A 25,422-nucleotide genomic window follows, 5' to 3' on the forward strand; every position below is an offset into this window, starting at 1 on the left:
TGTCCAGCTTTTCTCTTGTTCTAATAACTCAGTTTACACAGATACCTGAGATTTATATTCTCGTGTTGTTTGTCCTTCCTCAACTCCATATCTATGAAAACACTTACCATAATTGTCATAATGTATTAGCAGTGTCTTTAATTACTTTTGGAGATTTTGTAAACTCAACACTAGAAAATAAATTCTGTTAAAAATACTTCTATTTTAGGAGACAGTCCTTTAAAATCTCTCATTATCTCTTTCACTTATGTGAAAATATATATCACAGGATTAGTTGGTACAAAAAATGTAAAATAAAACATTACAAAACTTAAACTCAATGTTTGCTTGAAGGTAAAGACAGAGAATTCTGTGGACAAGATTACTAAGTAAAGTTGAGGCTTTAAGTACATCTTGTGCAATAATATACATTTGGAGGAAGTGTTTGGCACCTGAACATAATCCAGTCATTTAAAGTGATATAATTTTGATTTAATAGTCACTAAGTACTCAAAAGCTTTTGTTAAAATCAACATATTAAATAGAAATCCTAAGGCTTGTGGAATTTTATAATTATATATAAATGCCCTACTACAGATTAAAATTTTAGTCCCAGTTTTAACTTCAAGTGCCTCTGAATTTATTCTTCTTCATCTGTAACACAGAGAAATTTGACAAAATGTTTTCTAATGTCATCTCAAGTCTACATATAGTTCTGGTCAACTAAATCTATGAGAATTAAGTCCACTAGCATAAGAAACACATAAAAACTCCACACAGGGAGACAGAAGAAAAAGCATTTCTTATTAATTTATAATCTGTCCATGCAAATATTAGTAGGAATTTTTCCCCTTTGGAGACAGATTACTATTTATCTGTCTTTTAAACATGTATCCCAAATAATGCAATTTTTTGCAGACTCATTCTCAAACATTTTCCACAAAGGAAATTGCAGTAAACATGATATGACTAAAATGAAATTTACCAAGCACTCACTTTGTGATAGGTACTGTGCTCAGTGCTCTCTTCATTAATTTTTATAGTCAAAGTTGTGTGGTATAAACTCTGCTGATCAGTATTCTACAAATAAGGGCTCCAAGGGTTAAAATAGTTAATTATGTGATCCCCAGATCATACAGAAAGTGGTGAGGCCAGGATTTGAAACCAGGAAGTCTTTACTCTTGACCATTAGTATACAGTATTGTTAAAGCTTTGATTTAAATTTTAATTTAAAAACTATTATGTGGATATGTTAATATATTAAAAAGTTAAAAACTCCTAGAAGGTTCCTACTGAAGCAGTGCCCTTTCCACCTCCGATTCTTTTTCTCCAGTAGGAACCATCTCTATGTTGTGTAGCTCTTTCTTCTGGTATTTACTTCTATTTTCAAGCAGCATATTTATATAGATATTACTTGATTTTTAAAATTATAGTCATTACTGTATTGACTTCTATAGTAGAGAAGGAATTAACTTCTACATGGCTGACTGGGTTCCAATGACTGCTATAACATAGCTTAGAGCTAGAGCAATCATCAATGTTTCCATGATTATAGTTATTTAATATTTTTCACATTTGAGGTTGAATCCACCTACTTTTTAATGATGGTAGAATTAACTGTTGAAAACAGTTTGCAGATCTTTAGAGTTTAAATCTCAGGCTTTTTTTTAAGTAAGATTTATTGGGAAGACAGAAAAACTTCCACAATGGGAGGGGACTCTAGGGGGTTGCCCAAATTCCAGTTCTTGAGTATCAGCTCTTAGCAGGTGCATTTATATAGTCGGTTCTCTGTATTCTTAGTTCCACATAGGCAGATTCAACCAACTGCTATGGTTTGAAATTTGCTATGGTTATTTCCCTTCCCTCCCTCCCCTCTGCTCCCTTCCTCTTTCCTCACTTTCCCTTCCCTTCCCCTCCTCCTCTCTCTTTTCTTTCTTTTTTCCTTGAGTCAGGGTCTCACTCTATTGCCCAGGCTATAATGCAGTGGCATGCACAGTCATGGCTCACCAATAGCCTCAACTTTCTGGGCTCAGGTGATCCCTCTGTCTCAGCCTCCCGAGTAGCTGGGACTACAGGAATGCACCACTATGCCCAGCTAGTTTTCTTATATAATGCTTTAGTTTTCTGGCATTAACTATGCTCTGTCTCTCAGATTTATAATGCTTGCTTCTATTATCTCTCCTATAAAACTAATAAAGCTCCTACCATTATGGTTAAGCCATCAGGTCACCCAGTCCAATTGTTTCTTCCCTGAAAACATTCCTCCTAGAGCACCTGGAGCCCCTGTTCCCATCTGGACAGGTGCTGGATTGGCTACAGTACAGCTGGCCTTGAGAATTCCCTTTTTCTTTCTCCTGAGTTGAGCAGTATATTTCTCCTTGCTTTAGTCTTTGGTGTATGTCACATACCTTTCCTTAGCTTCCTCAACATAGGTGTATGGATGGTATAAATTTTATACATTAAATGGCAGGGTATAAAATTCCAAATTATAAATAATTTCCTTAGCTTGTTAAAGGCAGTGTGCCATTGTCTTCTAGTTTCCAAGGTTTTTTTGGGGACATCAGATTTTTTTCAGTCTGGAAGCCTTTAAGATCTTCTTATTCCTTCTGTTCTGCAATTTTATAATGTGGTTTTGCCTTGTTTTATATTTTCCTGGGCACATGTATGGCCCTTATGATCTGCAAGTGTATGGTTTTCATTTAGAAATTTTGAAAAACATAACTACCTTGATAATTTCATTCTATTTTCTTTATTCTTTTTAGTAGTTTTAAAAATAACTGAATTAAATTGTGAAGCTTCTGCACTGATCCTTTAATTATATTGTATTTGTCCAGATTTATATAGTTTTCTTATTTTTTTTAACTTATGGGAGATTCTCTCAATTCTGAAAGTTTTTTTTTTCTTTTGTTTAAGGCATACAATTCTTTTATGAATGCAAACATCTCATTTCTACGAGGTTTTTAAAAATGTTCTTCCTCTCTCTTCAATGGGTTTTCTCTGATTCTTTTTTTCCCCCCTAATTATTTTTGTCTTCTTCTTAATAGTAGAAGCTGTTCCAAGTGGTGGGGATTCTTACCTAACCACATGCATCTAAGAACGAGTCAGTCATTGGAAGCTATGTATGGCTGGTTGGCCTGCCAATCAGAGGTCTTCATGTGGGGAGCTAGGCAAGGGTCTGGTTTTTTGCTGGGCTGCTGTATCACTACCTAAAGGTATTTCCTCTTGCTAGGTCAGATTCTCCAGAAAGCATGGCTTTAATCTCTTGGCTGCAAGTCAGGTATAAGTCTAGCTACTGACATGGTGGGAGCCAGTCTGGGAAAGTGGGGTGCGAGCGATTCTATTTGGTACAGAGCTATTCTCATCATCTTCCCATTTTTAATATAGTGACTATAGCCTCAACAGTTCCCTGAGTCCCCAAGCCCAAAGTCCCTCTGGTTTGCCTTCCCAGAGAGTTGTCCTCAGATCTTCTACCAGAATAAATGAAGCAGAGTTGCCAGGATATCTGAGCGTAGGGACCATTTGCCAGTCTAACCACTTCTTATTCAGACTTTCAAGCAATCTTCATTTTACAGCTCAACAGACAACCCAACTTTCAGCTATTCCTGATCTCCCTGTCTGAGCCTACTTGGAACTCTTGTGGCATGAATCAACTGTCTCCATACTTCATTTTGCTAACAGTATCACTAATCTATCCATTTTCTATCTTCCAAAATTCTGCTGGATGTCTGTTATCTCAACCATTTTCTCTCTGGTTCTCTTTGCCATTGTGGGTTTTGACCTCATTTCCACCTTTACTATCATTTTATTGGGGCTTTAAGCAGTAGGTGGGGCTATAAAAGCGTAGGATCAAATTGGCATATTTAGCCAGGTTTTTAAATTTTTTCATATATTTGCTAAGTTGCAATACTGGCCATTAGCATTTCAACACTGTATACATCATTATCATGTTCTCCAGAAGGATTTGGGGAGCTGGAAGCCAACCATGTTCCCCACAGTTCAATCAGCAGAATCTTATAAGCATGCATCAGAAAGTTTTAATTTCATAAAAACTGAAAAATGTCTTGCTAACACAATGTTTTTATAAGCAATGTAATGCAATATATATTTCAAGATAGCTAAAAGAGATGATTTTGAATGTCATCACCACAAATAAATGATGAATGTCTAAAGTGATGGACATGGCAATTATCACAATTTGATTATTGTACTATGTATATAAATATGCATTGAAATATACATTGTATCCCATAGATATGTACAATTATTATGTGCCAATTATAAATTTACAATTTTTAGTGCCTATTTTAATATTTAAAAAAAACACTTTAAGCTGTATTGTAACACGTATTTCACTGGCTTAAATCATCTGTAAAATAAAGTAAGTACATAAAATATTTCATGGGATTTAAAAAACAGGTGCTGCTTATATTTTATAACATTTTTAAGCATGTTGGCTGTAATGGCGTAAATGTAATAGAAGGAACCAGAGTCTGGACAGAACATCCAAAAACAATCTAAAGGCATGGAGCAACAATACTTCTAATGGGGAATTTATGGTGTTTACGACTAACAACTATAGTCCTATATACTTAGTGAGAAGAAAAAAGGAGGGGTGAGAGTGAAAATTTCTTTTGTATGCATTTTTTAGGGTCATTCTCTTTTGCTTTGTTGTGCTGTGCACTGTATGCCAGTGAGATGTGCTAAAGGTGAAATTACAGTGTACGTTCTACAGGTCATGCGATCTTCCTTGCAAAACAAAAATTTTTTAGACCCTAAAAATTCTAAGTATGTTTTGTAATCTTTCCCCAAACACTATATGCAAGGAACAAAAAGAAATTAACCTTTCTTTTTTTTTTTTTTTGAGTTGGAGTCTCACTTTGTTGCCCAGACTGGAGTGCAGTGGCCGCTCCCGGCCACCACAGCCTCAGCCTGCTGGGCTCCGGTGATCCTTCTGCCTCAGCCTTCCAAGTAGCTGGAACTACAGGCGTGCACTACTACACCCGGCTAATTTTTTGATTTATTGTAGAGATGAGGTCTCGCTGCCCAGGTGGATCTCGAACCCATGGGTTCAGGCAATCCACTCACTTCAGCCTCCCAAAGGCATGGGATTACAGGCTGAGCCACCAAGCCCAGCTAGAAAGTACCCTTTCTAAGACTATGGTAGCAGGTTAGTGGCTCACAAATCAATAAATCAATCTGTCAGCCCTGTATTGGATTCGTCATTGTAACTCAGCCTTAGCTACCATCTTTTTATTTATTTATTTTTATTTTAAGAATGTGGCATATAATCCAGGATAGGTATAGAAGTGGTCATTGTGCAGGTAAAGTTTGGGCCTCCCTTTGGTCCCCACTTCACCTACTTTGCTATCAGGTACCCTTACTGTTATGTGCCTCTCCCTCCTCCCTCCCTGGAAGTTTCTGGCTACTGCCAAACTCTTATAGTATTATGGTGAATGTTCAAGGTCCACTTATGAGTGAGAACAGGTGGACTCAAGGCTTCTTGGTGGACCATTGACACTAACCTTATAATCAAAGTGCAAGTATCTTGGAAGAGTAAACTCTGTGGTGACACATACCCTATTTGCCCAAATACCTTCTTAGACAAAGCCCCTCTTCCTCACTAGTCCTGCCTAACTTCCTCCTGACCTTCCATCCCGAGTCACCATCTCATGCCCACTGTATCATCCTGGCCAGGAGGACAGGCATTCCATGACTGATTAATTTTGTTTCAATTTCAAGTCTTACCTGCTGCTCATTGAGCTTTCTCTGTATTTCTTCCGAGTTACAGGAATCATAGACTATCGGTTTGGCCAGCTCTGACTCGATGTGAGCAAGCCACGTCCTCAAGCTGCTCATGTTCTTATCAAGTTGCTGCACGGCCACCAGGGTCTCCTTTAGCTTCTTCACCCTGTGGACAGAGAAGGTGGAAGGAACATATGACTTCAGTGAGAGGCCCACTGAGGCTCCCCGTAAGTGCAGAGGTGAGTGCTGGGTCTAACAACCAGATTGTTTCGGTCTGTCCTGGCTCAGCCACGTACTGGCTGTGTGACCTTGTGTGGGTTGCACAACATGGGTGATGTCTCTGTTTTCTCATATAAGATGGGGATTTTATAGAGTACAGGACTACTTTGGAGATTTAAATTAGCTGAATGACACAGGGTACGGAAAACATCCAATATATATTAATGATTTTATACTCTACACAGCTATAATAATAGGATAGTGATAGACACCCTATGGTTGCCACAAAAATTATTTCTACAAATAATGTAATTTATACTATAGGAATACATGGGAGAAATGTTTTTTTAACACTTCCAACATTTTGTTACTGAATAGAATACAGTTCTGATATTGACTAAACATAATCTCAGTCTGGGTGGGTTGTATTTCAGCATCCTTGGGGCAGAAACTCAGTTACAAGAAAAGCACACATGATAAACCGTCAGTGAGATACCACAGGCACGCAAGAGCAATTTGCGTTTTACCAATGACAGATCACATGAAGGGTGACTGAGGGCCCGTTGGATTATAAGTGACAGAGGGTAGATCTGAAGTCTGTACCCAACCTGTCTTCTATCTTGGGAGACTAGTTTAGTACAGTATTTACTACACAGCATACTTAAAACACCAAATGAAACAAAACAAAAAGGCTTTTCTCATTTTCTCCAAGAAAGAGGAAAACACGCTTTCCTTTAGACTGTCATTTATCTAACAATCACATATGAACATATGTATAAGACACTGGGAATACAAAGATAATTAAGACTTGCCAGGTGTGGTGGCTCATGACTGTAATCCTAGTACTTCGGGAGGCAGAGGCAAGAGGATTGCCTGAGCCCAGGGGTTTGAGACCAGCCTGGGCAATTTGGTGAGATTGCCTCTCTACGATAAATCAAAAAATTAGCTGGGCATGGGGGTGTGTGCCTGTAGTTCCAGCTACTTGGAAGGCTGACACAGGATTGCCGGAGTCCAGAAGGTTGAGGCTGCAGTAGTTGTGATCACGTGATCACACTCCAGCCTGGGTGACAGAGTGAGACTCTGATAAAAACAAATAAAACTTGATTTTTTTATCTAATGAAATATACAATCTTACTGGAAATCTAGACATGTAAACAATGCAATATAACCCACTGTGGTAAGAACTAAAGAAATGAAACCAGTCTCTGGTTAATAAATAAGGAGTGATCAGTTCTGTCTTGCCACATTTGGGTAATATATCATTTACTTATTCATTCGCCACTGTCCAGTTCTTTATTCCTTCTACAAAACATTTATGATGCTAAGTAGACACAGTACTAGATAACAGAAACACAGTGACAACTACAGTTTTGTCCTTGTCTTTGAAGAGTTTAGACTTTGATGAAAGAGAAATGAAGAGAGAACATTTGAGCTGTGTCTCAAGAGATGGAAATAAGTCAAGTAGAACACTTCTGCCCTAAGAAAGAGAAAGAAGAAAAGCAAATATTTTGGAAGCAAACAGTGTGGTAGTATTGTTGAGAAGGAGGGTAGAGAGGACAAAGAGAAGACACAGAAGAGAGATGAAGTGGTAAGCAATAAGAAGGTGGGGAGGCCAGAGTCAGATGAAAAAGATCCTTTAGGGACATGAGAATGGTTTGTAAGTCGTTTTCAAGATAATAGAAACTTTGCCAAGATTTATCAGCAGAGAAATTATAAGATCAGTTCTGATTTTGAGCACAGCACATAAGTTTGAAATGAGGATGTTGTGGGAATCAGTTCAAGTGGTAATTAGAATCATCCAAAGAGCTTATACCAAAAGTCTGCACTTGGGAAGAAGTGGGAAGAGAGATGGGGACTGAATTGTTAAATTCATAAATTGGCATGGTGTGAGAAGGACTTAAAAGTGATGCATTTTCCCGCTGGGCGACTCATTGGCTGCTGCAGCCTCAGATTATGTAGGCATACATATTTAGGCTGCATTAAGTTTGGGATATGGTGAGTCTGGGGACCAGGTAGAAACATACAGAAATGGAGTTCTAAGGTCCAGAAGAGAGGAAGGGGTTTATGACATCAGCTTAGAGTTGAAGCCCTGTGAATGTATGAGTCTCATTCTGAAGGGGTATGAACTAAGAAGAATAGATTTGAAAAAGCTAGTTAAAGATGGAAGAACACAAACTAAGAAAAAATAATCAGAAAGAAAACAGCAACAACAACAGGATCTACCACCCCAAGAAAGTATAGCATAAAGTTAAAGGCAGGAAGTTTCAAGAAGGAAATGTTGATCAAAGTGTGATCTCAAGGCTACCTGCACCAGATTCAACTGGTTGGCCTCATATAAATGCATATTGTAATGCTTTAAACTTATGAGTAAGGGAAAATAACAATTCAGGGTGACGCCCGAATCTTCATTGCTAATGTGAGATGAATTTTTGAGCAGGTAAAGGTTGCCCTTAAGGTGACCCACCTACTTTGTGGGATGCCTGAGAGTGGCGATCTGCCTGTCCCACTTACATTAAAAAAAAGGCAGACTGTAGACCCCAATTCAGTCTTATTGAATCAGAACCTCTGGAAGTGTGGCCAAGAAATTTACAAGCAATCCAGGTGACACTTATGCATCCTAAAATTTAGGAATGACTGGTCTACTTTGTCAAGTGCAGAGCAGTATACTATGATGAAGCCTAAAATAAGGACCCATGGTCTGGCAATTGGAAGGGGTCTTCTGACCCTAAGTAAGTAGTTCATCGGGATCTCTGGAAATAAAAAACAGAACACATTTAGGCTAATGGTAAGAAGTGCAATTACTTTAAGAAAGGCAAGGTAAGTAAATATGGTATGGAACCTCTAAAGTTCAAGAAAAAATTGATTTTTTGTGTGTCATTTTGTTTAATGTAGTTTATTGTTTGTTTACAACAAAAAGGCTCCAGGCTGGAGTGCAGCGGCACTATCACAGTTCACTGCAGCCGCAAACCTCTGGGCTCAAATGATCCTCCTTTTTAAGCTTTCTAAATAGCTGGGAGCACAGGTGCAAGTTACCATGCCTGGTTAACTTTTAAATATTTTTTGTACAGACGGGTCTCTCTGTGCTGTCCAGGCGGGTCTCAAACTCGTGGCCTCAAGCAGTACTTCCACCACGCCCCCACAAAGTGTTGGCAGTGTAGTTTATTATGTGTCATAGCCTTATAATGTTGTTAGGTAGAGTTAGAAACACATGTCAAAAAAAAGTCAAAGTCAGATGAGAAAGGAGGAAAGAAATAATAGATGAATATAGATGATGGAGCAAGGATGCAGAGGAGGCAGGGGTCAAGCGTGTACAAATAAGGTAGATAAATTAGTTTTGAAAACAGTTTTCTCAGTGTGGGCAGGGTTTGATCAGGAGTTTGGTTGGGACACATGTAGTATATCTCAACTTCATAATTATCAAGTATAAGTAAAAGACAATTATTGAGCTCCTGCTATGGGCCTCTGATGGCTGAGTGTACATAGATTGCTCTAAAAAGAAAGGTCATGGTCATGATAAGCGTAAGATCAATATTCTACTTTAGACCTTATTTAAAATTCAGCTCTGCCTGAAGATCATGAATCCTGGCTTTTGGTTCAGGAAATGTGGTCACCCAATTGGCACTACACATAATAGAGGTAAATGGTAGGAAAGTAAAATCCTTCAAGCTTCTTGGGTGTCAACGTGGCCCAATTGAAAAGGCATCTTCCTGAGAAAAAAATGTCAGGAACAATGTGACTTTAAGATTCTAGGGATGTGAAATATTTAAAGGCAGAGATGTGAAATAGAAAGTTGTCAAAGACTGACAATTTATACTCAGCGTCATTAGGCAGGTCCCAACTGTATTTCCTTCAGATGTTGAAGAAGGTGATCCTCAAGCTGGCACTGGCACAGAATCAACTGAGGGTGGTTCAATCCACATGTGCCAACTACTAGTGCCTCAGCTACATCATTCCTGTATGCTCCTCTGATCAAGTCACTCTTCTGAAGAAAATGCCTCATAATCAAGGTATTTTGGACATTTTAGTTGCTTAAGATTGATATCATTTCTCTTACAGTTTCAATAAATCAACGTTTCTCTCTCAAATGAAAACACAGTCCTCTGATGACACAATCACTTTTCCTACTTGTCATTTTCCTCAAAGCATTGTCACACAAGTGCTCTTAGGGTTTTCAGCTGTTAATAATAATGCTAGATTTGAACAATTATATGATTAATAATATTTCTATTTGAGTAGCATTTTCAGTGTGTAAAAGCACTGGTAGGTGCATTACCTTATGCCATTTTGAAAAACAAAATGTGTGTTGAAAAATTGTTTGTATTCCACCCTTCTGATGATAGGGAATGAAAACATGTGGCAATGTTTTTCATGACTTATAATTCCACTCAAGATAAGACTTCCCTCGTTAGCTTTCTGCATACAAATTGCACCCTGTGCCCTGACACGTCAAGGCATTGTCCTTGAACAGTATTTCCAAGAACTTTTACATAAAATCCACTCACATTTCTCTCATATACAAGTCAAAATTAATTTGGGTCTCAGTTAGTAAGTGACAGCTTTAGAATGGCTATTGGATGCAACACTTGGGGAGCACATTCTATGAACACCCCTGGCATGAACAGAGAATGTTACATGGCTTTGGCCGTATTACCCCAGACTGAGAAGACAGTCTGCAATTGATAACTTGCTGGAACAGGACTGAAGAATGGTGTGGAGCAGGGAAATGCCCACCCTACTTTTACTCCTGTAGGAGCATCCTCTCCCAGCCTCTCCCACTTGATTAGCTTCCTGTCTTCAGATTTGGTAGGATTGAATGCTGACTATACTTTGGAATGGGGCTTTATAGCAACCTCATAATATTATAGGGTTTAACTAGAGGTGAGAGTGCTTATTTCCTTCCTACCCTCATTTGAACTCCCTGTATTCTATGTGCACGAGTTGTTCTCCTCTTTGGTAAGTTTCTTGGAAGCTGGAACCAGGCATGTCCACATTTAGATGTTTCCTTCCCCCAGCCATGCTAACCTTGCACTATGTTGTGCCCTATTTAAATGCCTGCTAAACATTCTTAACTTATGAAATATTTTTATTTAATTAATATGTTTTAATTTTAAAATTTTTATTTGATGTTAAATGTATGCTCAAGTTTATTTCTCTAGGTTTAGCAAATGGCCCATTTGTCAAGTACTGAAATATTTTCATTTTCTTGGTTCAAAACTCACAGGACAGGTGTGATGACTCACACCTTTAATCCCAGCACTTTGGGAGACTGAGACAGGAGGATCACTTATGCCCAAGAGTTTCATACCAGCCTGGGCAACATAAGAAAGACCTCATTTCTACAAAAAAAAAAAATGGTCAGGAGGTTGAGGCTGCGATGAGCCATGATAGTGCCACTGCACTCCAGCCTGGTCAAAAGAGTGAGAATCTGACATAAAAAAACAAAAACAAAAAACAAAAAATACCTCAAAAATATGATCAAAAGATCCAAAGCACAAAAGGATGCAAGTAAATATTGTTCTATTGGACTATCTATACTAGCACAATAAATTACAGGATATCTTGTATAATATTAAATGAGTTCCAAGTCAGAGTGGTTACTGTGCAATATGTCAAGGGCATCGTGACATGGAAATTCGTGCTCATATAGTCCATTAAGGACAAGTTCCTCTTTCGAACTAATATGTAAATTTAGTAAAATCAATGGGGGTGAACATTTAAGTGGTTCTCTTTTCCTATTTTTAAAAAAGTATATTTTGATAAAAATAGCAAAATGCATTGTGTGTATGTTGTGGGGAGCAGATGTGAGCTGGGGGGAGTAGGTAGTAAAACCCCCATGTATTTGCCTTTCCTGATTAAACTTGATAATTGCAGCACAGGGGTCATTCTTTTTTTCAGGAGAAATGTCTCATTTTTTCCCCATTGTTTCTTTAAAGAAAATCTTTGTGTGAAGTATCACAATATTTTATCTATCAATGTAAGACATTTAAGCAACATTCCTTTTGTAGCTTCCAGGATTATAATTCAAAATAGATACTTGCAAAGGTAACTTGCTGGGTAAGTGTAGTGAGCCTGACAAATCTTTAAGTCCCTGCAGCTTATCTTTCTCCTTTCACAGTCCCATGTGTATCACAGGCAGATGACCTTTCTTGAGAAGGATTCTACTATTAAATCCAATCGTCTAGCTTCTTAGCACTGCCACATGAATATATACACACACGTACTTACATACATATATATCTGCATATATGTCATGTAAATATATTTCACTGCTTTCTTTCAAAGTAATTTGAACAAACCCGAACAAAACAAATCTAAATTTTACATATAACAGGACAAAAAGTACCACTGGTGAATCCTATTCATTTGCAAGAATTTGGTGGAATGCTATGGTAAAAGAAAAACATTTTTAAAAATAAAAATTTCTGTCATATTTTTATTCTAACCGAAAAATACCAGGAACAACACATTTGTATAATTCACTAAATTACTATTTTAGATATAAATTGTTATATTTTGCACATATATTCTATAAGTTTTTTATTAGTCAAGCAACCAAAATTTACTGCCAAGCACAGACAGAAGCTACTTTCTCTCACATGCAAAATTCTCCAGGCCCCTGAAATATAATTTTTATTTAATAAAGGGAAAGTTTTCAACTACAAAGCTGTGAGCCCGTAATGGCTAAATTTGAGTTTCATCAGAAGGCCATCCTTTAAATAGCAGATGATGGACTCACTGGATCTTTTTCTGGACCTTTCTCCTGTGTCTCAGCCTCCCTACTGTAGCCATACTCCTTGTATGACGCACACGGGCCAGAGACAACTGGAATACCGACTCATAAAAAGTCCATTAACATTTCTATCTAGCTCTGTATGCCCAGTAGGGGGACCAGAAAACAAAGCAACAAATAACTCTTAGGAGTCCACATAGCCAACAACCTCCTAACACCGATTGTATCTACCAAAGCTGGCAAAAATAATTCTGGACTAAAGCTTCCAGCATCTATTCTATAAACCCCACGTAACATGAAAGCTATGTACAATGGAAGAAACTCAAGGAGATGCCTGCCTTGTGATATCGCAGTTACATTCTGGAAGATCTGTGTCCACACAGCCGTCTTCTGCCATCCTCAGGGCACATAGGTCCTCTGTCACCACCATGAAGCTTCCACTGCAAAAGTTAGTTTCTGCAGAGCAAAAGGCTAAACCTTGCGTAGGGATTAAAAAGTTTCCCCTTGTCTGTGTATAGAAGTATGAAAACGCTCACTCTAGACAAATGTTGGTAGTCTCTGCCCAATAACATGACACTGAGCGGTGACAAGTGGTCATGTTTCTAAATAAAACCTACATTCACTAACATGTGCCAGGCTTGATCTCCTGGAATGTAGGCCACGAGTGTAAGAAGGGAAAAAGCTCAGTGTAATCTGCCAGGAGGAGGAAGCTACAGGTCTAAAGAAAGGATATCAAAAATAATGCCGGCTTCGGACGCTCTACTGTTATGTAAGGACTGTCAACTGTTCTTGTGGGCTGTCTGTTACACTGGGAAGGCAATTGGAAAAAAAAAAACCCAAATCGCCCCAGTGGAAACAAACAAAACTCCACAGAGACATAAAATGGCAGTAGCTGCAGGAGTCATTTCTTTTCTTCTTGGGTTCAATATGCCAGCTCAGTGGTGTAAGTAGTTTTAGGGGTTGTTTGAGAAGGTGGGAGGGAAAAGTATGTGGTTATTGCCCTTGAATACACTATTTGAGATTGAAAAATAATAAGAAAAATTATTCTCCCCTTGTATATTCAAAACCTTTGTTCCTTAAAAATAATGATACAAGGCAACAGAAATAACCTTCATTTTAAGCTAATTAAAAAAACTATTTGCTTGGTGGGATTTCAGATAACTCTTTTGTGAATTTCAAGAATTTCCAAATGTTCTGCACTAAGTACATACTAATTTCATAATTTAAACTTTTAAAGAAAATAAGTCTCCACATTATTAATTACTGGCAATTCAATAAAATATGACTAATGTTGGTTGTTTTTTTTTTTTTGAGTTGGAGTCTCACTCTGTCACCCAGACTGGAGTGCAGAGGCTGCTCTCGGCCACTGCAGCCTCGACCTGCTGGGCTCCGGTGATCCTTCCACCCCAGCCTTCTGAGTAGCCGGAATTACAGGCATGCACTACCACGCCCGGCTAATTTTTTTATTTATTGTAGAGATGAGGTCTTGCTGCCCAGGCGGGACTTGAACCCACGGGTTAAAACCTTTTTGAATTAAAGTACACACACAAATAAACTATAAATAAATAAATAATGAATATTTGCTAAGTTCTTTTTAAAAAATCTATATGATGAATTGTAACTAAAATAAGAGCATTTGGTTCTACTCATGGGAGTGGATACTTTTTGAAACAGAAACACTGTAAAAAACGCATTTTCGATTGATGGTACTGGGAAACTATGGGGGGGATGGGATTAACAGTAGCAAATATCTGTCTGGGGATGGGGAAACACCTCTTATCAACAGGGTGCCTGAATGAAATGTAATTGTACACCTAACCCTTAACTGTACCCCACAAAGCCATAATAAAAAATATTGATTAAAAAAAAGCATTTTCTTTGTAAAAGAAATAAATCTACATTTTATATTAGAAATATACTCCAGAAAACTCAGTACTTAAAGATATCTTCTTGTGGATTCTTTCATAAAACAATCACTGCTCTGATATATTATTTTTAATAATCAGAAATAAAAATATCCAAGCTTTGATTAGAGGAACATTCTGGTCATAATTCCATCACAGTAGACAAATTTTTTTTTCTCTTGATTATGACTCACATCTTTAAAAACTTGAGATCCTCAAAAAACATTATTGTCATAATTTCCATTGTTAATTCCTTTCATTTTATTTAGTTTTCCTTATGGTGTCAAACATCTTTCATTTTTTTGATGCTCATTGTTAATACAATATATTTATTTCAGTGAACGAAATAGGCAAGGCAAAGATTTAAAGACACATTGTAATAGTAAAAATGGCAGTAATAACAATGTTCACCAATAGAGAAAATACTGGATAAATAATAGCCTATTTGTACTATGGAATACTCTGTAGCTATCTAAAAGAACAAGCTTGGCATATATTGGGTTTCTAGTATATACTGTCCTTGCCCCTGCATTTTCTTTTGGAGATGTGCAGTTAGTTTAATGAACATTTTGAAAATGAGCCATCTGGGGCTCAGAGAAGTTATTCAGCAAGCCCTAGGTCACACAGTCAGAAGCAGATAATCAAAACTCAGAACTCTTGGTTAGTTCTGTGCTGTTTCCCTGATTGCTACATTGATGCATTCCTGATTCTCACCAGGCACTGTCTGACTTGACCACCCTTAGGTAACACTAGTCATAAATTCCAAGAATTAAGTCTCCTTTGACCTCCAGTGTGGGCAGAACACCCTTGAGGCTGAAACTCCTCCTGAGAGCAACTCCTACAAAATTCCCAAACTTTCCTTGGACTGCATATGCAGTTACCGACACAGTCTTTAAACTCTCTCTGGGATGAGAGTTGAGCCTCTCTGAGCACAGTTGGTGTTATGTGGTTTACAGGTCCAATCTCATGTAATCCTTCTAATAACCTTGTGAGTTACCTACTATTATTATCCCCATTTGACATGCGTGGTAACCGAGGTACTGAGAAGGTACACAACGGGGTGAAGCAGAAACATGGGCAGTGGAGCTGGAAGTCCATGCTCTGTTTAATTCTCAAATATATGTATGGCACTCATCACACTGTGTCTTAGATCTGAGAAACTCAACAAATACTGAAGGAAAGAACTGTGCAAAGAACTAGGCTAAGTACTGGGATTACTATAGTGGAACAGGTTAGATACATTTTAGTAAAGAAAACTGATTTTAAACAACTGATCACACACGATACCACACGGTTCAGAAATATGCTATGAAGAAGAAGCCCAGAAAGTTCATTAAACAAGTGAGAGGAATTTGATCTACTCCAGAGAAAAGGAAGACCATGAAGAACAGGCCGGGGTGGGCAGAGAGTGCCCGGGGTGAGATAATAGAAAGGAAAAGGTCCCGAGGGAGGATCCATTTGTGAACTTGTCTTACCATTTTCTCTTTCATCTTTACATCCCCAGAGCAAGTGTTAGCAAACTATGGCTGGCCACCTGTTTTGGTAAATACAGTTTCATTGGAACACAGCCATGGTTTTCTATTTACATATTGTCCATGGCTGCTTCACTGTGAAATGGAAGAGTGGTTGCAAGAGACTATTTGGCCCCCAAAGCTGAAAATATTTGCTATCTGGTCTGCAACAGAAAATGTTCGCCAACTTCTGCCCTATAGTAACAGCACAAAGCTTTTGTATATAGTGTGTGTTCAATAATTTTTTTTTAAAAAATTAAATTGTTTGTTTTTACTCTACCTTTAAAAATAACCAGTCACAAAAGATCACACATTGTATCATGCATGTAAATGAATTATCCAGGTTAGGTAAATATATAGAGACACAAAGTTGATTGGTGGTTTCCTAGGATGAGTGGAAGTAGGGGAGGGCAGACGGAATAAAAAACCAAAACAAAATGAGTGACTGAGCAGTTAACAGAATTTTCAATTGGGGGTGATGGAAATGTTTTAAAATTGATCGTGGTAACAGATGCACACCTCTGTAAATATACTAAAAATCACTGAATTACACACTAGATACATGAGTTATATGGCATATGAATTATAGCTCAATAAAATTGTTATAAAAAAAGGAAAAGAGCCAAATAACTTCAGCATGATTTTGTTTTGGTGATGGAGACTTACGTTTAGTAGAGAGAAGAGGAATTTACTTTATTAGAAGGTCCAGTTAACCAAAAAAGAGAAAGCTATTACAACGGAACAAACTGAATCAGATCTTCCTAGACACTAAGATGGGAAATGTCAAATAATTGTCTCTTATATGGAACAATGAAGAGCTACGCTAAAAGACAGACTTCCTGTTAGTCCTGAACTCTAGAGAAATTGCTAGGTGGGTTTTTGTATTGGGCTCATTGACAATACAAGAGCAAGTTTCCTCAAAGGCAGTTTTACAGAAATCAGAATGATGCTTCACCAATCTCAGTTTCTTATTGACTCTAATGAAAGCCAAGAGCTCAGAAAAGCTTTTAATTGTCTGGGACAGTGCTGAACAATAGAACTTTCTGAGATGATAAAAATGTTATGTATCTGCAGTGTTCAATAAGGAAGCCACTATCCTCCTGTGGTTATTAAGCACTTAAAATATAGTCTATGCAACTGACTGTAACTAAAGTTAAAGTGCAAATTAATTTTGTTCAATTTCAGTGAATTGAAACAGCTACTGATAGCTAGTAACTGCTGCACTGGAGAGAGCATATCATAACAATATGGAAAGGTTTATTCACTGAGCCCTAAAAGTAACTAAGTAAGTTTTGTTGCCCTAAAAAAACTGACAAAGGTTGACAACATAGTTTAAAAACTCAACACAAAGCACATATATTTCGTACTCAGAACTGTATAAGTGAACCAATGGTGACATGAAGTTGACTCTAAATTATCCATTTTATGTATGTAATAGGTTTGTTATCAGTGTTTCATCTTATTTCTTTTTTATTTGCTTCTGTGATACAAAATTAGTTCATGCTTTGATTAGCTGAGATGTTCACCTGAACTTATGATCATCTTCAAAAATTCTCCAAAGAGCACCAAAACAGCACAGAAATATCACAAGGCATACACTAGGTTATGGTCTGCTGCAGTGAATCAGTGTGAAAAGTTGGAAGAGGAAAGAGTGGTGATGGGGACTGAATCATAGAAACTTAAAATTTCAGTTGGCAGTTCACAGCTGAAGATGGGTGTGGGAGGTATTCATCCAGTCTGTGCACTAAGGAAGCACCAATAAACAAAGAAACGGAATGCGAACATGATGGCCGAGTGTCTTTCGGGAGAGACTACAAGGAAGACTGTGAATCCAATGTGGCATTAAACTCCAGGACAACTTAATCTGGAGTCAACTGGTCTGATTTGGAAGGAGGCAACATATACACAAAGATCTCTTACAGGAATTACATCTGTGTACGATGAGATTCAATGTAAATGGAAACATTCATGAGAATCACACAAGGGACTAGAGTGCAAAGCATGAGTACATTGTACATATATGATGAATTCAGATTTATTAATGTGTCCTTTCAGAAAGTAATCAAAATAATATCTAGAAAATTCTCACCTAAACAGCCAGACTAAAATGCTCTAAATAAATATGGATTCAAGGAGAAATCACCAAACTTGTTTGCTGCAATATAGACTGGGCATACACTAAATTTAGTTGTTCACAACTAAATTATATTACATTTAATTTAAAATATCTTTGGCATGATGCATTCCTATTCTCCACACCCCTGTGACACTAAAAGTTAGAAAAAAGTATTAACTAGTTTAACTGTGTTACATGGATATATCAATCAATTCATGAGTCATAATTTTTGTGTTGTTTTGCTTTTTTGAGTAGGAGTTTCACTCTCTCATCCAGGCTGGAATGCAGTGGCAGGATCATGGCCACCTTGGCCTTGACCTGGGCTCAGATAATCCTTCCACCTCAGCCTCCCAAGTAGCTAGGACTATAGGCATGCACCACCACGCCTGGCTAATTTTTTGATTTATTGTAGAGACGAGGTCTCACCAAGTTGTCCAGGTTGGTCGTGAACCCCTGGACTCAGGCAACCCTCTCACCTCTATCTCCCAAAGTGCTGGGATTACAGATGTGAGCCACTGCACGTGGCTATGAGTTGTAATTTGACCAAAAAAAAAAAAAAAAATTCTGGGAGTGTTTACCAAGCAGACAATTTTCCTAAGAAGGATATTTATAGCACAAAGGGTTTCTATTTCTTCTGAAACAAGATTTTGTTATCATTTTAGTGACTGAGAAGTGGGACTGAATATGGAACTGAGATTTTAAAACACACATTTGTCAAAATATTTTGAGTAATTTAAGCTAAAATGTTGTTTTCATCTCTTCCCTTCCCCAGAGCACGCACCTAGCACATCGTTGTACCCAATTTCTTTGCTGCCTATATTCCCATCTCGAACTTCTTGAAGAAAGGGATCTCTCACAGTCGCTATCATATTGTAAACACTTTACACACAAAGGATTGAGAAATTAGATTGTCAAGATCAATAATACAACCTATCTTCCATTTAACTATATTTTCTCTAACAAGGAAAAAGGAAGTCACACATGGCAGGAGAGCTCAGTTCTCCAGAGCATGGACTTTGGAGTCAGAGTGCAGGCTCTGCCACGCGACATGCATGTGACCATGGACTAGCCTAAGCCTCAGTCTTTGTGTCTGCAAAAAGGGTATGTTAGTAACGCCCACCTCAAAGGGCACTGCAAACAACACATGAGAAGATACATGCAGAACCTGTAGCATTGGACCAAGTATACCAAATCACCCCAATAGAACAAATAAAAGTCCACAAGGACATAAAATGGTAGTAGCTGCAGGAGCCATTTCTTTTCTTCTTGGTCTTCTTGGGCTCAATATGCCAGCTCAGTGGTGTAAGTAGTTTTAGGGTTTTGGTTTTTTATATTATTATTTACTGACCAATGAAGTGGTCAGTAAATATCAGCTATGACAATGCTATAATTAAATATTTTAAAAGTTGATATACCTTACTCCATTTTTTCATTATCACTAGAATAAATGACAATATCACCCCTTTGAGTCAGACACTTTTTTTTTTTTTTTTTTTTTGGTCAGAGTCTCACTCTGTTACCCAGGCTGGAGTGCAGTGGCACGCTCACAACCACTGCAGCCTCGACCTGCTGGGCTCAGGTGATCCTTCCACCTCAGCCTTCCAAGTAGCTGGAACTACAGGCATGTGCCACCACATCTGGCTAATTTTTTGATCTATTGTAGCAATAATGCCTTGCCAAGTTGCCCAGGCTGGTCTCGAACCCGTAGGCTTAGGTAATCCTCTTGCCTTGGTCTTCCAAAGTGCTGGAATTATAGGCATGAGCCACCATGCCTGGCCAGAATCAGACACTTTTTGTAAACTCTCTTATAGAAAAAAAATAGGAAATGTTTTCAAAATCAGCATACAGAATTGTTGTGCTCATATGCAGCCTTAGTGGGCACAGAGTATGCAAAGGATATTATTTCATGTTCACTTTTATGCAGTATGGCTAAGGAAAGTCATACATATTTTAAAAGCACATTGTGGGAAAGCCCCCATATGGCTGAGTCAGCAGCATTTGTAACATTCCAACTCACACAAGAACATCTACTCCAAAATACAAGAATTCATTCATTTATTCATTGAAATATTTATTAAGCGCATTACCTACACACTGCTCTTGGTGCTCGTGAGATATAGTGATTACAATGGAGAAAGCTACCTGACCTCAGGGTGCCTACATTCTCACAGGAAGCAAAGTTCACCTAAAATAAAGCATCTCCTTGGTCATTCCCTCTTTTTATGTCAAATAACTTAGCACATGATATCAGACTTTATGTTGTTGGCAAAAACTCTCATATATTTCTTTTCTTTTTCACATTTTCCCCTTTTACTCATCCTGCTCTTCTGCAACAGGAATTGAATGTAATAGTCCTCTTGGATATGAAACAAATGCTTATAGCTCTCAGGAAAGCTGGACACAAGATTACAATAATGTAGCAATCAATTTGTACAACTGACTGGAGGGCAATAATCAGATTTGTTTCCACACCTTGCTAAACAAAAATATAGCAGGGATTTGATTATATATCATATATATTTGCTATTGCAGACAAAAACACCTTCCACAAATACTGACCAGCAATTTCTCTTTCTTCTGAAAAGGAGGTTGAATATCCATGAAATCCAGAAATAATGAATTTTCCCTTGGGAATGGATTTTGTTTGGAAATGGCTCTGCCTCTCTGCCTCTCTCGCTCTCAGCTACATGAAAACATTAGATTTATGAAGTGAGAGGAGAATTTTCAAGATAATGGAAGTGCCATTTATGAGAACAGAACGAACATTTTTCAAAATGGCGGGAGACCCCAGGAGGAGAAAGTAATGCATTGGGTTATCTTTGGTTGAATAGTGGACTGAAAGACCTTGAAACATGGCCTATACATGTCCTGTGGACTCAAGTCCTCCTTACCTGGCTGCAATGAGATCCAGGAGATGCTGCCACCGGTCATTGACCTTTCCAAGCTTGTATTCAATCTCAGAAGCTTTGCTTTCATGGCTGGCTCTAGCAAGTCGCTCTCCCATTTGTTGAAGCTGTATTTTGTTCTCTTGGGCAATAGCAATTTCCTCTTGATAATCCTGTGTAACAAATAGCAATCACAGAGGTCAGAAAGCATATTCTTAATGCATTCAGCCTGGCTCTACTAGAAACATGATAATTACAGTTTTCTACTGCTTGGAAATAGTTCAGGCATGAGGAAAATCATGTGAACATCAGTCCGTGTGCACAAGAGTTAGTAGTACCTATTATTTGCAGTATATATGCAGAGTTGGAATTAATTTTTTTATATAGATATTCTTGAAGGAAATGAGAGTGCTTTCTTTTTGCTTAAAATGAGCATTAAAAATAACAGAAGTGAGTATATATATATAAATAATAAAAGGCAAAATCTGAAGGACTTTAACACTAGGATTTATACCTCAGTGCACTAATCACTAAACTGATGTTATCTTTAGAACAAATTCTCATATAAATAGTTGACAAGAGGTTTATAAGATGTACACACATGTATATATAAATGTGCATATATACGTACAATTAACATATATGTATTATGTAAAGACGTATATGTGTTGAGCCAATTATGTCATTTGTGCAGAATATCTTATAAGGGCTTCTTCATGTTAAAGAATTCTCCTCTGTACAACACCAATGTTTGGCAATGCATAAATCAATGACGCATTAACGCTCAAGAATAATAATCATTAATTGTAGAGAATCAATGGGCCTTAAACTTTCTTGATTTACCCAGTTTCTGTGCTAGCTTCTTTTAAAGATTGTTTTGGTTAAAGAGGACACTTCATGTAGTCTCTTTGCAAGAGATGGGCACCAAATGATATGACTTAATTTAAGCAATGATGAAAGGACAGCTTCACCTTCCACCGCCATCCTCAATGACCCTTTACTCACTCTCTTGCTGTAGTGACAGGATCCAAACTTTAGGCTCAAACTTTTTATTTTTGGCTTAAGTTCTTGATATGCAGCATATATTTTCTCAGCAAAATAATATCTGAAGACAAGTCTAACATAAGTACGAATATTTTAACCTTCTCTTCCTCTAAATCTAGTGTAGTAGCAGGACTACACTCCCAAGTCGTTTACCTAAGCAAAAAGGGCCCCAAAGCAATGAGAGGACCAGTGAAATTTTATTCCATTCCAGTGTTGCATGTTCTCTTCATGCCTGCTCACCCTCCTTTTTATGTTATTTCTACATAATGGGATTCAAAATCCAAGACATTGATAGTCATAATATTTCATCGCACATCTGAGATGATTTTACAGAGAAATTTTTATTGCAAAGGAATTACTCTAAGCCTTGAAAATTATTTATAGTAGAATAGTTCTCTTGGACTGTCTTTAAAATGAAACAATTTTTGAGTGTTTATACCAGTAGACACCAATATCTTGGCTTTGATTTTTTTATCAATTGTTTTTTTCTATGTCGTCAAAATTACCAAATCTTGATGTGATTTTCCTTTAAAAAAGAGATATGCTCACAATGACCTTTTAAAATAAAAATCTCATGACTTATTTTATATACAAAGTAGTACAGTAATATTTTAAAGAGCATTTCTAACACTGTGCCAAATAATGTAACAAAGCTATATAAAAAACTAAAGTTTTTCTAAATTTCAAATTATGGTTTTAAGCTGTGCAAAAGATAATATTTTCTCTGCGCTCCCAAAATATGCATCCTAAATTTCATGATGTAAAGCAATGATAATACAGCCAAACTTAACCAAAATTTATCTTATAGCAAAATTTTCTCTAATACTTATAGTGCATTAATTATGTCTCTTATAGAATTCTCTGACACCCAGCAATTAGCAAAGTGCAACTGTTGGCAGATGCTGAAATGAAGACTATATCATCTCGGTCCAGATTTTAAAAGTTTGCACTATCAAATAAGCAATGTTTATCCACAGAATCTATACATTTCTATAATGTTATTACTATTACATGTTGGTGTTGGATGTTTTATTTTTTTCTCTCTGTGTATATATGGAGAAAGATACTTTTTCCTAATCATCATTTATATTTCTTTTCAGAATGAATGAAACTGTAATTCATTGATTCAGTAAGTACTTATTGAGTGCTTATGAGAACTTAGATTTGCTTTGGGTGCAGGGGACATAGCAATGAACAAAATAGACAAGGTCCACCCATGCTACAATATACCTGATAGACCAATGGAGCTTCTAATTGGACAATGAACAAGTAAATACAAAACATATATTATACATTTGATGGTGATATATGCCAATGAGAAACACAAACTAAAAGTATACTAAAATGATTAACAGTTCAAAAACAATATGGAAACAACATTGAGATCATGATAAACTTTTTAAATGGTAGTAAACGTTTTGGATCCAAATGAATGTGTAAAACAACTTTTTGAAAAAATGAGTAGAGATGATTAGTAGCGATGAGCCCAGAGGTTTGAGACCAGTCTGGGCAACCTGACGAGACCTCGACTCTACAATAAATTAAAAAATTAGTTGGGTGTGGTGGCATGTGCCTGTGGTTCCAGCTACTTGAAAGACTGAGGTGAATGGATTGCCTGAGTCCAACAGGTTGAGGCTGCGGTGGCCGTGATCGTGAAACTGCACTCCATCCAACCTAGGCAACAGAATGAGACTGACACACACACACAAAAGGCAAGACATTTGAAATATAGTGCTCCTTTGACAGCAAAGTAATTATGTGTAATGCCACCTCCCATCCCTGGCAAAAATAAACCTAAGTCTGAAGAAGAGTGAAAACAAAAGTAGCCACATGCCCCGTACCTTCTTGAGCTTCTCTATCATGTCTTCAATGAGAATGTCTCCGTTCTGAGAAACTTTGCTTTCCATTTGAGTCAACCACTCACAGAGCTCCTTGTTCTTTTCACTGAAGACAGCCCATTCATTCAATCTCTCACTTACTTGCTGCCGCCTTAAGGAGAGCTGAAAGTACAAAATGTGAGGTCAGGCAAAAGGATCAGAGAGGAGTGCACACCCTCAGCAAACTAGCAAGTAATCTAGGACTAAAACGAGCAATAACTGTACACCTCTCTAGCCCACTGACTCCTGAAGTGCAGGACTTGCTATCAAACACAAATGGGAGATTTGAAGCCCCGAGTTCTTTCCTGAAGGATCACATGCATGTTAGTTTATTAAAGGTTTTGAATAATCCACAACTGGATCAGTTTAGACAGGACATGTGATCAGTAAATGTACTTTTAAAAAGAAGGAAAAAATAGGGAAAGAAGGAAAGAAAGAAGAAAAAAGAAAAAAGGAACGGAAACAAGGAAAAAATTAAGAAAAAAAGGAAAATAGGGAAGGAAGAGGAAAGGAAGGAAAGAGGGGAAGGAAGAACGGTTGGAGCTCAGGTATCTGGAGAGGCGGGGTACGGACGATGACCTGCAGTGAGGACGTAATTCCTGCAGCCCAGGACCATGCTGACAATTTTACTTCAAGCAAGTTCCCTTATATATCTTCTGTTTTCATTTTTGTTTCCTTTCCTTCTTTCTTTTTGCTTAATAGTTTTATTGAGATATAATTTACATACTACACAATCCCCTGCTGAATGTGTACAATTCAGTGGTTTTTAGCATATTAACAGAGTTGTGCAGTCATCATCACTGTATTAGAATATTTTCATCACACATACACAGCAAAACCCTGGAGCCATAAGCAATCATTCTTCTGCTTCTGCCCACTCACCTCCAGTTCTAAACTGTTTTCTGTCTCTATGGATTTGTCTATTCTGGACATTTCATATAAATGACATCATGCAACATGTGGTCTTTTATGACTGGCTGCTTTCATTTGGCATATTTTAAAGATTCCTCCATGTTGTAGCATGTATTAATACTTCATTGCTTTTTACTGCTGACTCTATTCCTCTGTGTGGATATATCAATTTTTTAAATCAGTTCATCTGTCTATTTTGCTTTTTTGTCTGTTATGAATAATGCTTTTATAAACATTTGTGCACAAGTGTTTGTGTGGACACATTTTTCACTTCTCTTGGGTAGACACCTAGGAGGAGAATTGCTGGGCCATATGGTAACACTACAGATTGTTTTCCAAAGTTGCTGCATCATTTTACATTCCCAATCAGCAGTAAGGCTCCAATTTCTCTACATCTTCACTAACACTTTTGATAATAGCATTCTAGTGAATGTGAAGATTTGATTTGCACTTCCCTAATGGCTAATAATGTTGAAAATCTTTTCATGTTTTTTGGCCATATG

At 37.5% G+C, this 25,422-nt stretch overlaps 1 protein-coding gene across 3 annotated transcripts in view; it reads right to left on the reverse strand.

The window, feature by feature from the left end:
• The window catches only part of SYNE1 (spectrin repeat containing nuclear envelope protein 1), a 391,665-nt gene that overhangs the window by 38,046 nt on the left and 328,197 nt on the right, over positions 1 to 25,422 (reverse strand). For 2 of the 3 annotated variants that reach the window (XM_021716025.1, XM_021716027.1), the window contains 3 exons: positions 23,972 to 24,130; positions 21,093 to 21,259; positions 5,725 to 5,887 (listed from right to left, as the gene is read on the reverse strand). In XM_021716025.1, the coding sequence (XP_021571700.1) occupies positions 5,725 to 5,887; positions 21,093 to 21,259; positions 23,972 to 24,130 (489 nt within the window). Of the gene's footprint in view, positions 1 to 5,724; positions 5,888 to 13,008; positions 13,182 to 21,092; positions 21,260 to 23,971; positions 24,131 to 25,422 lie in introns of those variants that run through there. The other variant, XM_021716026.1, reaches the window with a different exon arrangement.

Source organism: Carlito syrichta, unplaced genomic scaffold (assembly GCF_000164805.1).
Source record: "Carlito syrichta isolate Samal-C Ts95f unplaced genomic scaffold, Tarsius_syrichta-2.0.1 Scaffold308114, whole genome shotgun sequence".
NCBI lineage: Eukaryota > Metazoa > Chordata > Mammalia > Primates > Tarsiidae > Carlito > Carlito syrichta.